Source organism: Mytilus edulis, chromosome 4 (genome assembly GCF_963676685.1).
Source record: "Mytilus edulis chromosome 4, xbMytEdul2.2, whole genome shotgun sequence".
NCBI lineage: Eukaryota > Metazoa > Mollusca > Bivalvia > Mytilida > Mytilidae > Mytilus > Mytilus edulis.
Window position 1 is genome coordinate 41374956 of NC_092347.1, and position 15058 is coordinate 41390013.

Genomic DNA, 15058 nt, shown 5'->3' on the forward strand with positions numbered 1-15058 from the left:
TCGGAATTAAACACATTTATTTAAAAACCAGTTGTTGGCATGACACGAGTTATGTTCTTCTCAAATATTATATGATGGTATAATACTAAACCCCTAACGGGAGGGATTGTGCCTGATATTCATATGATGAAGACAAAATCTTTCAATCAGTTTAATTGAGGTCTGGAGCTGGCATGTCAGTAACTACAAGTTGTCTGTTGTTATTTATGTATAAAAAAAATATTGTTCTCATTTTGTTTATATTTTCTTTTGTTACCTCTTCTGACATCGGACTCGGACTTCTCTTGAACTGAATTTTACTGTGCGTATTGTTATGCGTTTACTTTTCTACATTGGCTAGAGGTATATGGGAGGGTTGAGATCTCAAAAAAACATGTTTAACCCCGCCGCATTTTTGTGCCTGTCCCAAGTCAGGAGCCTCTGGCCTTTGTTAGTCTTGAATGATTTTTAATTTTTTGTTTTTTGTGTATAATTTGGAGTTTGTTATGACGTCCAAGGACCATTATCACTGAACTAGTATATATATTTATTCAGTGGCCAGCTGAAATACGCCTGCGGATGCATGATTTTCTCTCTGCATTGAAGACCTATTGGTGACCTTCTGCGGTTGTCTGTTCTATGGTCGGGTTGTTGTCTCTTTGACACAATCCCCATTTCCATTTTCAATTTTTATTAAAGTAAATATATTGACAAACAAAGTATCATGACTTTACAATGACATAAAAAGAAGATTATATGTACCTTTTCTGATTTGTTTGAAACTGCGTGTGTTTCTTTTTAGCATAGATAAAAATAGTGAGTTGATATCGCGTTGTTTATGTTTGGAAATCTCGTCTGTATTAAAATTGTTTTATACGTAAACAGAAAACACAATACATTTGTGAAAAATATCCAAGTTCATTAAGAATTTCAATGTACTTTGATCGATGATTATTTAAATTAGCGCATGTGGTATTTGTTCTATTTTGCGTCAAAAGTAAATTGACTGATTGGATGACAAGTTAGATAATCAAAACTTGTACTTTTGCTCAGTTGATGTTTAATAAGTGAATCGAATTTCAATTTATTCTGTGATATAATATATATAATAAAAGAAAAATACTTTATTTTGTGTGAAGGATGTAGGGTTAGAAAAATGTGGATTATCTTTCTAGCATTTGGTAAGGTTTTGTTTTTTTAATTTTAATACTGAAAAACTAGAATGTATATTAAAGACTTCTAAAATCATGAAGAACTATACGTTTCAACAAACAGTTTTAGCAAATAGCAATGAATTTATCCTCAAACGTCTAAAACATTGTCTAAACTTTTTCAGCAATATTATAAATATCTTTTTTATATTATTTATCATAAGGTAGATCGGGTGTTTCTTGTCTGAGCACCCCATCTTGGGATGTTGCATAAATACTTTTTGTTGTTTGAAAATAGTTTACCAAGTATTATTCAATTATATACAAATAATAATAATGATTTATTTTATTATAGTGTCACATATTTGATCAGACATATATATATACACAATTTCATAAACAACACAAAATAAAAAGACCAAATATCCAGCCTTATGTAGACTTATGAGACACTTATGTACAAACATTTCTAAAATCAAAAAGTTAAAAGACTTCATTAAACAAGTCATTGTAGTCTAAATGTTAAAAAATTCCAATTCTAAAAATTTAAAAAAGATTTAAGGAGATAAACTTATCATCATACTGAGATTTAAAAATAAGAAATAACAATAGAAAAATATTAATTATCACAGATAAACTTACAAAAAAGTAAAAGTTTTTCCAAAATGACTAAATAATTTGAGTTAAAATCACTGTTTATAAATATAAATTGAAAAACATGAAATATATTTGCTTGATAAATTCTCATGTGCTAAATAGTTTTCGTCTCTGAAAAGATTTTAAAATTGCATATGACAAAGAAGTTTGTATATCTTCACAAGACATTATTTCGATAAATTTACTGTCCATATCCAAAGTATCGAAGCTATCAATTAAAGTTCTAGCTTTAGCAAACAATTCAAATCTAATATCGTCATATAATGGGCAAAACAACAAAAAATGTTTTTCACTTTCAACATCGTTGCTATTACATAGTCGGCATAGTCTTTCATCTACTTTTCTTCAATATTGACATTTCTTAACATTGATTCAAATTTTGTAATCCACTCTGCATTACTGTTTGGTGGTCTATAAATGTTACCAAGTAATATAGGTTTTTGATGAACAAAATAATTTCGATCCACATTGATTCTATATCATCATTTTCTAAATCATATTGTGGTTAACATGTTAGAAATATAAATTAAAAACCCACCGCCAAATTTTCCAATTCTGTCTTTTCTGTTTGTATCATAACCCTTAATATCTATTTCTTTATTTTGGACAGAATCTGACAAAAATGTTTCACTTAAACACAGCACATCTGTGTAAGATTTTGATAGCAAATATTTAATTTCAGAAAGCTTTGGCAATATATGATTTATGTTTAAGTGGCATATATTAAGTGACTTGTGTGGAAATATAAAAGGGTTTGTAAATATCAGTATAAACGTACCAAAACGATAAAAAAAAAATACCTTGCAAAATCAAGGAAATATAGTTGGGAGACTTTTGAAAAGGGACCCATGCTTTAATAGTATAAGCAAAAAATCCCGAAACACTGTTAGATATTATTTTAATTATAGGCAACAAACTTTCATATAAATGAAATATTAAAAAACAGGTGTAAAGTCTTGAGATTTCTTACGTATATAAAAAAGATGTATATTGGTCGAAGGAACCGCATTTCATTACAATTCTGATCAATTGTGATATACAAACTAGTTTAAGAACGCAGTTTTAATTGGTTAAAACAAAAAGACAAACAAGTGTTTATTAACGCGTATATATATATAAAATGATTTCATACGCGTATATTAACGCGAACATTTATGCAATTAACGCGTATATTAACGCGTATATGATAAATAAATTGGATTAAAGTATGAACGTGTTTATTTTAACAATATACGCGTATAAAACCACAATATACGCGTTGAAAACCACAATATACGCGTAAATGTAGGTAATATACGCGTATATATACACGTATAAAATCATATACGCGTACATAATCACGCAAATGACATGAACGGCCACTCATACTTCGCGGTCGGGCATATCGTCCTGTCTCGATCGCCAACGACAGAGACCCGCTACGGAACAGGGTAACAGTTCGACGCACATTTTTGGGGAGTTGTAGCTTAAGGTATCGCTCAGTTTTAACGTTTGTTTTGTATAAACGGTATGTCCTTAATTTATTTCCGTTTACATTGTTCGAATCGTCAAATAACGCTTGTTTGAATTCATCGTTATCAACCACATCAAAGCGTTCCTTTATTGTTCGCATAACAGTTTTTGTATACAACTTACAATTTAAAGATTACACTTCCAAACATCGTATTTGATAAGAACATTTCTTTTTTCTTTCAATCCTTTATTTCCGTTTGTTTTTTCGCAATTATTTTTTAAAATCAATTTTCTAGTGAATTTTTACAAATTCTATCGTTTAATGTTTTCTTAATGAAGAACAGTAAAGTTTTCATAGATATTCAGTTTGAAATAACTATGATTTCATTTATTTTAAGATACATGTCGTATATATTGTAACGAAAAACCAAGGACCGTGACCCCTATTTAAAAATACATCGACTAAGTAGTCTTTTACAGAAGTTGAAGAAAAATCTATTGTCAAACATTATGAGGACTTTCAGGAACGTTAGTTTTTAACTAATGAGATTATCTTCTTGAAATAAAGATTATTCTATTTATATATTTTATTTAGACCCCATCTGACATGTCTTTCTCGCCTATTACTTTACATTAAACATTACAGTTTGAATTATAAGGAGGTTACTATAATTAAGTGCATAATAGAACGATAATCCTGGTATATATAATGAGTTTTTTACAACCACTGAGTCGATGCCACTGCTAGTGGAATTTTAGTTCCCCGAGGGTATCACCAGCCCATTAGTCAGTCTGTGTTGACTTGAGTTATCATTGATATGTTCATAATAACGAATTAACTGTTTACAAAACTTTGAATTTTTGAAATACTAACTTAAAGGCTTTTCTACCTCAGGAAAAGATTACCTTAGCTGTATGTGTTTTTGCTTTTTTTCGTACTTATTTTGCTTTTTTAACATTTTTTATTCGAGCGTCACTGATGAGTCTTTTGTAGACGAAACGCGCGTCTGGCGCAAATATGAAATTGCAATCCTGGTCTCTATGATGAGTTTATTTTCATTGGACGTTGACGTATGTTTTGAATGGATAGATTTCACTTTTACTAGTCTGTAACTAAGGAAAGCCACCATTTTGAATCCCGCATTTTATTAGTTTGTAATTTTTCAAAATATTAATAAAAAAAGTCACATTTGGTCAAATTTTGAAATATTCAGGAGTGTACGAATAGTACAAATACACCTAGTGGTTATGTTTGACAGCGGACGTATACCTATAATGTCACATTGTTAAGATGTCAAAGACAATGTATTAGTTCCAACGGCCTTTTAAAGCCAATATATTTTACTAATTCAGACTTTATTTTTGTGTGTGGCTTTATAATGTACATAACTGTATTGTATTTTAAACTTGGCATTTGTAAAACTTTATTTTACTGTTGCAATTGTCCGTTTACCTAGCAATTTGTGACAGTAAACTCTACGCCATGCATAAACGACAAAACATTTATCTCCTAATATTTGGTTACTTGTCCAACTAACAATAAATTAAAGTATCATGCGTAAATCAACACACTAATTTTTTATATTCAAAACATTAAGTTGAACGTCGTCTTTTACGGATTCAGATCAATACTTTGAAAAATCATAAACGGCTCAAACTCGAATAACTTTAAAGGGGCGGAAATATTTATGCAATCATCGCTTCCGGCAATCGTCAGTTACACTCATAAACTAGACCCCTGTTGTGATCACTTATATATACACTTAGTGGATATTTAGATGGAATGGCGGACCAGTTTATTACATTTTCACCCGAGTGATAATTGATGGAAACTCATAATGCTAAAAAGCACTTCTTGGCCACATATTTTAAAATTGGAACACATTGTCAAGATTAAAAATTATTGAGTTCAAGTTTTGCCTTAATATTAAATTTGATATTAATTATTTGATAAGTTAGAGCTTTAATTTCTCTTAAAATTGTGTTTGTGCGCAACTTAGTATTGATTATATCATTAATGTTTAAAAGAATAGAAGATTAACGTAGAATATTGTTAATTCGGTTTTTGTATCTCTTGCAGAAAATAAACGTCTGACACGTCGTCAAATTTGTACTGTAACCTTTTAATTGTGTCAATTTTTATTTGCTCTCTGTGTCTATTTTATAAGATGTAGGGTCAATGCGGACGTGAGGTATTTGTATCACAAGGACCAAACCAGAAATTTGGTGAAATATCACTAATTCGATATTGAAACATCTTTAAACTACATGTATACCAAAAATGGTTTAAAACAATCTGAACGTCACTGATGAGTCTAATTAGACGAAACGCACGTCTGGCGTATTAAAATATAAGTCTTGTACCTTTGATAACTATTAAAACATACTTTAAAAAAATGAAAATATTAGCAAATAATTTAATATAGTAAGACATATTGAAAATATTAGCAAGAGCAAGTTTTCGATCAAAGGACATCTTTGACCAAGTAGATTTTATTATAACTTACAAAGCCTAAATAAAATACAACTACATTCAAATTGATAGTATTTAAGTGTTTGCTTAGATAATCATTCTTACACTATTTTGTGTATATTACATGTATCTCAAGTTATATCAAATCTATCAGAAATGCTATTTTGAGTAATATTTAGACAATAGTTTTAAAAAAGATTGCACGATATTTAGGAACGGACATGGGTCATGATTTCAAACAAATTCAGAAGAAATTGGTGTTTATATATGAATTTGTTTGGAACAGGAGTGTTTTAAAAAATTATTTCCGATTGCTTTTCTGACTTATACACTTAAATCAAGAGTTTTTATTGTTATTTATGAATCCAAATTATCTGACATTACTGAACTAGTCAAGAAATAAATTTAAAAAAAAACAATTTAAGTTTAGACCGTGTGCGGGAATTTCTCGCTGCGTTGAAGACCAAGACACACTTTTATTTTAAAAACGTCAAATTCAAGATTTTTGTTATCAAAACTTTTTGTCCTGACTATACTTGACACAAGGGTATTTGTCCTGACTATACTTGACACTAGAACATTTGTCCTGGTGATAATTGGTACAAGGAAATTTGTCCTGACTATACTTGACACAAGGATATTTGTCCTGGTGAAACCTGGTACAAGGATATTTGTCATGGCTATAATTGATGCAAGGATATTTGTCCTGACTAAACTTGACACAAGGATATTTGTCCTGACTACACTTGACACAAGGATATTTGTTCTGGTGATACTTGACACAAGAATATTTGTTATGTTGATATTTGACACAGAGAAGTAGAAATGCCACAGTTGGGGTTTTGATTAAAATGCTGTTCATTTAAATTAAAATCATGATATAACTGTTCAAACAATTACATCAAAGTGTTGCATGAAGAAACAATTTGATAAAAGTGTCTCATGAAAAAACAATTAAATCAAATTGTCGCATGAAGATACAATTTAATCAAAGTGTCGCATGAAGTAAACACACAAAATGGAAAAAAGTACATGTTATTTCACTTGACTGATTTTTACATTTTATGTAATAAGAGAAAATAAAATAAAAAGCGGTTCATTGAATAGAACAAAGCAATTTCATATCAGTTTGCAAAGGTTCTTTTAATTATTGAACCAGTATACTGATATGAAAATCCATGGAATTTGATGCGACTGTCAGACAAGTGAGAAGTTAAAAGCGCTATAAAACCAGGTTCAATCCACCATTTTCTTCATTTGAAAATGCCTGTACCAAGTCAGGAACATGACAGTTGGTGTCCATTCGTTTGATGTGTTTTATCATTTGATTTTACCATTTGATTAAGGACTTTCCGTTTTGAATTTTCGTCGGAGTTCAGTATTTTTGTGATGTTACTTTTTTTTCTATATGTATAGCATTATTTCAAATTTTTTCAAACCAAAAATATAATTTAAGAATTGAATTTAATAACTTTCTGTCACTTTTCAAATCATTTCGCCAAGACAAGTAAAAAAAAACACTCATTTCCGGTGGGGTTTGAAGACGCCTTACCCTTACCTAGGACAGTATAACAAAAGTATCACTATCGAACAAAGCCAAAATATTTGATGACCAATGATTAATAACTACCGAAAGATCCATGACAAATGAGATCTTAGATTAATATTCAAATCAAGAGGGCGCAATCTTGTGTTTAATTTTTGGCGCAAATGATACCATGTAATTTAAAACAGGTGGCGCAAACGTAGCATTGGAGAAAAAAAGTTGTGGCGCAAAAGGACTCATTTTTGGTGCAAACGGATCTCTCCCATTAACAGTAGATCAACTTTGCCTAAGGGGATTGGGATCTTTGATTGTTAATAATTGATAAATTGATAAACGGAAAATTTAAGAAACAAGTCGTTACCGAACATTGACTACTGCTGATACCCTCGATAATGATAAATAAAGGCAACAGTAGTATACCGCTGTTAAAAACTCATAAATCCATTGACAAAAAACAAAATCGGGGTAACAAACTAAAACTGATGGAAACGCATTAAATATAAGAGGAGAACAACGACACAACATTAAAATGTAACACACACAGAAACGGACTAAACATTAGACAAAATCCTATGAAAATAACAAATATAACATCAAAACCAAATACATGAATTTGGGATAGACAAATAAAACAAATACATTCTGCAAATATAAAAATACCTCCCTATTTGTAATAGAATATCATTAAAGATACCAGGCTTATAATTTGTTTCGCCAAACGCACGCTTTGTCTACACAAGACTAAGTGGCGATTTAATCAAAACTTCTATATCTATACATTCTATTATATCAGTAAGCCTATATTGTTTTACAATTTGTAATATCATCATCTTCTATAGATTAAGTTATAGATAATGCATATTTTAAGGTTTTTCTTGTTGTAGAACACCCCGAGGGGTGTCAGGATTGATCAAATGAACGACACCCCGAGGTGTGTTTCACGACAAGAAAAACCTTAGAATATGCATTATCTGACTTATATACCGTCCAAAACAAATGTTTTTGTAAATATTTGCAAAATTTAATATCATTTTTTACCGAACACACTAAAGTGGGATATTCCTTTCTAATGTGTTCAGGTTTTAATACGCCCTATGGCTCATTTAGAATGTGAAACAAAACTCACTAATTAATCTAGAGATATAAACCTTAAAAATTATTATCCATACACAATACAAATATTACTGTATGAAAAAAGACACAAATTAATTGGTACCATCTGAAAACAGTGTATGACAAATAAAAGACACATTGTAAGTAATATATTGTACCAACTTAGTTTATGGAAAAGGGGGAGGGGGGTGTTTTTTTTCTATTTGTAATGACATTTCTATCGCGAAATGGCTATCGGAAAATTGTTATGAAATTTTTTTCAACAATTTCAATTGAATCGAATGAAATATTTAGAAAGATTGTCTTTTGAATAGCAATACATTTTTAACAGATAATCAGGATATAATTATATACCCTCCACACCCGACCCTTTTGTGAGTAACTTGAATGTAAGTCAATAAATATAAGAATATTTTATTAGTTGATCATTTGATAGAGTAAAAGGTATACATAAATTTTAAAAAGTTAAGAACTGACACGAAGACGAATATATATACTTGTAGGTCACAGTAGGATTTCTATTCAGTGTGTATCGTCCTGAACAACATGCATGAAATATTTGCCACTAGAAGTTAAGCAAGTAACCAAAAATCAATCAACCTATTCAGTGTGACTAAATAAGATTTTCAAAATCTTGCACACGAATATGTTAAATCTGGCTTTTTATGAAAGTCTACATTCATTTCACATTTATGATAATGTTTCTGTATTGTAGCGATAAATTAACAAAACTTCATGTTATTTCTTTCAAAAATTAAAATTCGGGCAATGACGATTTCTTTTACACCTATCATCGATTGAACTTTAAAAAATAAATTCCCATATCGGCAACAAAAAACTATCAGACGAATATAATTTTGAAGTAAATTATAGATTGTATTTTTACCAAGGAAAATAAAGACCCCACACAGGTCATTATTTTATGCCTAGGAGCATATTTCATTGAAATATGGTATCGTCCAGGTTTATTATGAAAAAGAATGACCTATGGTTCTGAAAGAAAACAACTCCATATAGGTATATAATATGCGTTATGGTTTTTTGTTTAAAGAACAGATGTGAGAGTATTTATATACTTTTTGGATTATCGACAGGTTGCAGGTATTCCTATGGGTACCAAACGCGTCCCTTTAATAGCATACTTGTTCTTATACTGTTATGAAAAAGTAAAATCATAAAATACTGAACTCCAATGAAATTCACTCCGAAAGGTCCTTAATCAATGGCAAAATCAAAAGCCCAAATACATTAAACGAATGGATAACAAATGTATTCAATCATAGTTTATGACCAAACTCAGTAAAGACCTGTCTAAATTATCTTTAATTGATAAATTCAAGAACGTTTATCGTTATTTTGAATGTATTTTTCGTTGAGTATTTAAAAAGAATAATTCTAAATATACTGTCGCAATCTACCCATAGGAACTTGCATTAGATACATCAAATATAAACGATAAAAGAAAAGGATCTGTTTTTTTTATTACCGATTATATTTGATTCATTTAAGGTATGCTTCTTTTGGTAAATAACGACAGTATATAGAAAACTATTAATTATTTAAGTAACTTAACACCTACCACATCTTCTTATTTTTATATAAAGAGGAGTTGATTAATAAGAAATAACTTTGTAAAATTAAGAATATGTTGTATGTTTGCAAAGAGACATATCTCCATCAGAGTCCAAATGAGTTGGAAGTTTGTAGCTAGAATTCACCGCAAGGCCTTTAAATATGAGTAAAATGTTAAACAATTAAAACGAAAAAACTACCATTTAATCAAAAAGTAGTAATTTTGTTTGTGAAATTTAAGTGGAATTTTAGTGCGAAAAGTCAACACTTTCACACTTTCATCAGTATAAAATAGAAACATCTCAACGATGACTTATAGTTGATAATATCTGTGTTATTTTTGATCTACTGAGGAAAGTTGTTTCATTGACAATCATACCACATCTTCTTTTCATATATAAAGCTGGCAAATGATCTTGAAAATAAATTAATTACACTTAAAATTGTCTGAAACACCTCAAGAATGATTTTTGCACTACAAAATAGAATCGGCTATTTTCGAACTTTTGTTTCTTCAAAAATTGTTATTGATAAGTTCTTATATATTAATAAAGGAACTTGTTAAAGTCGCTTGACTAAAACAGTAGTTCAAGCACACTTATAAGAGACCGAGATGAAATAAAATTACGGATTGTCGTGTAGTTAAGGTAACCAAAAAGTAAAATAACAAAAATACCAAACTCCAAGGAAATTTCAAACGGAAATTCCGTAGTCAAAAGGCAAAATGAAAAGCTCAACCACATCAAACGAATTGATAACAACCGTCATATTCCTGACTTGGTGCAGTAAATTTCTTATATAGAGAATGGTAGATTAGACTTTGTTTTATTGCTAGCTAAATCTCTCACTTGTATGACAACTTCATAATACAATACGTAGTAAGGAACTAGAGGAAGCATTATGCTGATAAGTGGTAGTGATATGATATTTTACAAGTATGTAGCTGGCTATGTTCATACTATTATCTCGTACACAATTGAAATTTTAATTATTTGTTTTCTTTTAATTGTATAATGCCAGTCTTTTTATAACTTGTGTTCTATTTGTGTTTTATGGGTCTCTAATACCAAAAACGAATAAATCTGAATGTATTTGAATTGAAGTTTAACGAACTGGTTACCTCTTTTCCTACCGTATGTTTGAGTTTTACAAATTAAGATAAAGGAATGTCATCCCTTTCGTTATTCAATGATAAAAACTGAATACAACAAGCTATGAATTTTATTCGACGGAAGTATGGTTCACATATCGTTCTTTTTCAGAATGTCATGAACTTGTGAACATATCCCCCTTTTTGACAGTTTTAATCATCTTGAGGATGCACAGAACAGTTTCATTTGAATATTATTACATATCACTAATACTTTGACTGTCGCTGTACGGTCGACACATACCCCCGTATTTAAGTACAGCAAATTGCAATAATTTCTTTGTCAACACGAAATAAATAGCTAAATAATTACTTAATTTTGAACTTTAGAATTATATCAGAAATTAATTGAAAACCATAGGAAAGAAATTACTAGGCCATATACAATAATTGATGACTGTTGAACTTCAATGATAAACTTTGCAGGGGATCTTGATAATCTGATAATATAGGAATGTTTCCGTTTACATGCTGTCATGTTGGACTTAAAACGCTTATTCAATTAGGCAATGGATGTATGTGCATCATATATTTAATTATCATAGAAATTTTATTTCAAAAGTAAATCTAAATCATGTTAAAGGGATGTTGAATGGATGTCAATAAAATTTAGTAATTAAAGGTTTTAAACAATACACTCTAGTAGAAAATTTCATTGTTTGTAGAAAACGTAGTGTCTGTTTTCAATCAATATGGATTAGAAAAAAACACCAATATATCCAAAAAATGCGAAAAAAAATTTTCAAGGTTCATAATTTCCTAATTTGGATTCTTCAGATTTGTTTGCGAAACCGTATAGTCATTACCACACGCATTAACACTGATTTACTAACTGTCAGATCGCACATGTCGCATCTCCGTCGAGCAAACAAAAGGAGATCTACAATACACTGAACCTTTAATGTAGTTTATTTATCTGATTGATACTTGACATTGACTTAGCTTTGTTATGTTTACTTTAAGTTTTAATTCGTTTTTTATTCGTTTGATGTGTTTTAGCTTTTGATTTTACAATTTGATAAAGGGCTATTCGTTATGAATGTTTTCTAGGAGCATTTTTATTGTTTAACTTATCAAGATATTACAGTGATGCCGTTTTAATGCATTTTACGCTTCAAAATACGAACTATCATGGTCGCGTAAACTCGTGTCATCAGCTCAAGACCCCGAGTAGAACATGAAATAGCGCACCAAATGAAATTTCATACAAATCCCGATGATATTTTGCAACGTTTCAAACCAATCAGAAAACCTAGTATACAATAGTTATCACACTTTAAACGATTGATTGAAAATCGAACTGGCTTATTAAATTTTCATTTTCTCTTTATATAGAATTAATAATCTATCTGAATCTGAAAAGTACGAACAAGAAAAAACCCGTGCAATGTATAGCCAATCAAGGTCGTAAACCTCTTCTTTTATCACAATGAAGGTTTTGTTTTGAAAAGAAAACATTATACCTTACCAAATAAGTGATAAGTATTAAAGAATAGATTTCGTTAATATGTCATGTTAACTCTGCCAACATGGTGATACACAATGAAACATTTGTTGTGTAGCAGGGACTATTTGCCCCTTCCATATTTTTATGGGGTTGATGTTTCTTAGTATTCAGGTTTCTGTGTAGTATTTTGTGGACATTTGCTGTCAATTTTTGTTTTTGCTATGGCGATGTCAGCTTTTCTTTGACCAACTATCACATATTCATCAAAGAATATTTTTTAAAGACTTTGAAAAGACTCACCAGTGACTCTTGAATAAAAAAGTTATAATGGCCAAATGTGCGATGCGAAAGAGCATTGATGACCTCAAACACAATATATAGAAAACAAAAGAGTGAAAAACTCCGAAGTGAACGGAGCCTTTAATTTATCTTTAATATTGATAACCATGTATAGATGATGCGAATAATTTTAGATATCGAGTGTTTGACGTGGTAGACTTTCCAATCTCCTAAAAGGGCAAGATTTATACAACAAGACAAACGAACATATACTTAGTCTGTTTAAGGATTCCAAGGCAAAAAAAAAAAACCAGTTAAAATAAATTAAAAAAAATAAACAGACTGACTGTGTCAAATTTAACGTTGAATGAAGACAACAGTAGTATGCCGTTGTTCAAATGTCAAACCGTTAACATGACCTCCAAGAAAAAATACAGAAAAGACTACATATCCCTTATTTATCATTAAAACTGAAGATTGAGATAAACGAACCAAGCCAGAAGATTACTCGTGTAATCCTGACGAGTGCACAGTCCCTACTCCGGATCCATGCTTGGCATCCGTCGAGTTGTCATGACAATGAAAAAATCAATGAAAAGTCATATTCGAGAACTGTATTGTGACTACGAGAAGTAGACCAAAGTCGAGGTCACCTGTGACACAGATATTTCATAACATCCTCCAAATAATGATTGCGTTCGTTAAATATTCAAAGGGTTGATTTGATCTTTACTTATTGTACCAAAAGCTGACTAAATAAGGGCAATATTTCAACAAGCCAATTATTATGCGAAAAGCAGATCCTGGAATATTCTATCAATTTTGAGATGTATACTCCATATGCAGGCACTGTTAGAACGTTGGCACGATCAAACCATTCAGTTAAATGACATTATCCTTAATACAGAAAGTCAAAAGAAAGCATCTTTTCATTCTCTGTGTGAAAAGTTTGTAAGAAGTCATACATTTTGTAGCTATAGAACAAATATTCGACTTGTTTGGATTCGAGTGTCACTGATGAGTCTTTTGTAGATTAAACGCGCGTCTGGCGTAAATACAAAATGTAATCCTGGTATCTATGATGAGTTTATCGTTAAGAAGAGAAGCACGGTTGAATCCAACGGGAAAACCGGATCGATTGTCTGTTGAAAAATACGACCTCCAATTGTAAGAACTTTTATTTGATCGTCTAAAGGAAAGAAAAGAAAGGGCCCATTTCTTCCTAAGTATGAAACTTTCTTCAATTCTAAGCAATCATTTTTGTTCCTTGATTTCCTTAGTATTGAAAAGTAAATAGCATTAAAAGAGCAAAATATGTAAAAATGCCCCTTTTTATAATCCTGTCATTCAGTAAAGTAATCTTTACAAAATTTTTCATTAATCTAAGATACTAATAGTTGTTTCATATTTACATTGCCTAGTATAAGATCAACCTGTTTAGAAGACATCCTTTCTTTATTTAAAAAGATTTAAATTGAAATATGCTTAACTCGAAAGTTAATTAAAAAAAAGGTTATAGTCTATGAAAACTAACAAAATCAACGTTAGACTATATAAACCAACGGAATAAATGGAAACTACTGTCGATTTCTGACTTGGTACATGCATTTTCCAATAAAAATCTGTCATATAAGTTGGAAGTATAGCCTACTATAAAACCAAGTTTAACCAAACAATGTCTTCGATAACAAGTCAAGAATAAGGGACCTTGTTCAGTTGATTAATAGTGTTTGATTTTGATAGTTTTTTTAATTTGGCTTGGAGTTTGGTATTTTTGTTATACTTTTTACCGCTATGCAAATGATTGTTTTTCATTAGATATAAAAATGTTCTCAACTTTTCTGCTCAATTGTTATACATATATTTGAGTTCTTGATATAATTTCATTGAACTTCACCCATTTTTTGTTAATACATTTTCTATCATATTTTAGGATAAATTTGATCTTCGTCTTGTCTTTTATTTTATAGTATTGATTAATTTATTAGTAGTATCATTTGACTGAATGGATACTGTGTCTAAGCAGCTGAAGATTTCAAGCTATTAAACTTTAGCGATAATGCATGCTGATATTTGATTCATTTAAGAGACTAGTTTATAAAATTGCCGGAAACATTATCGATTTTCATTATTAATTTATATTAAAACAAATATGTATAAAGTCGGGATGAAATTAGTTATATTTGAGGGATCGATGTGTCTTTAACTTTTAAACATGGTATTGATACTGAGTGTATTT

The 15058-nt window shown here is 30.2% G+C and overlaps 1 protein-coding gene across 1 annotated transcript in view; it reads left to right on the plus strand.

The window, feature by feature from the left end:
- Positions 1-972: 972 nt before the first annotated feature.
- Positions 973-15058, plus strand: part of LOC139521881 (uncharacterized) — a 38883-nt gene continuing 24797 nt past the window's right edge. The window contains exon 1 of the mRNA XM_071315554.1: positions 973-1160. Coding sequence (XP_071171655.1) covers positions 1136-1160 — 25 coding nt within the window. The 5' untranslated portion in view covers positions 973-1135. The remainder of the gene's footprint in view (positions 1161-15058) is intronic.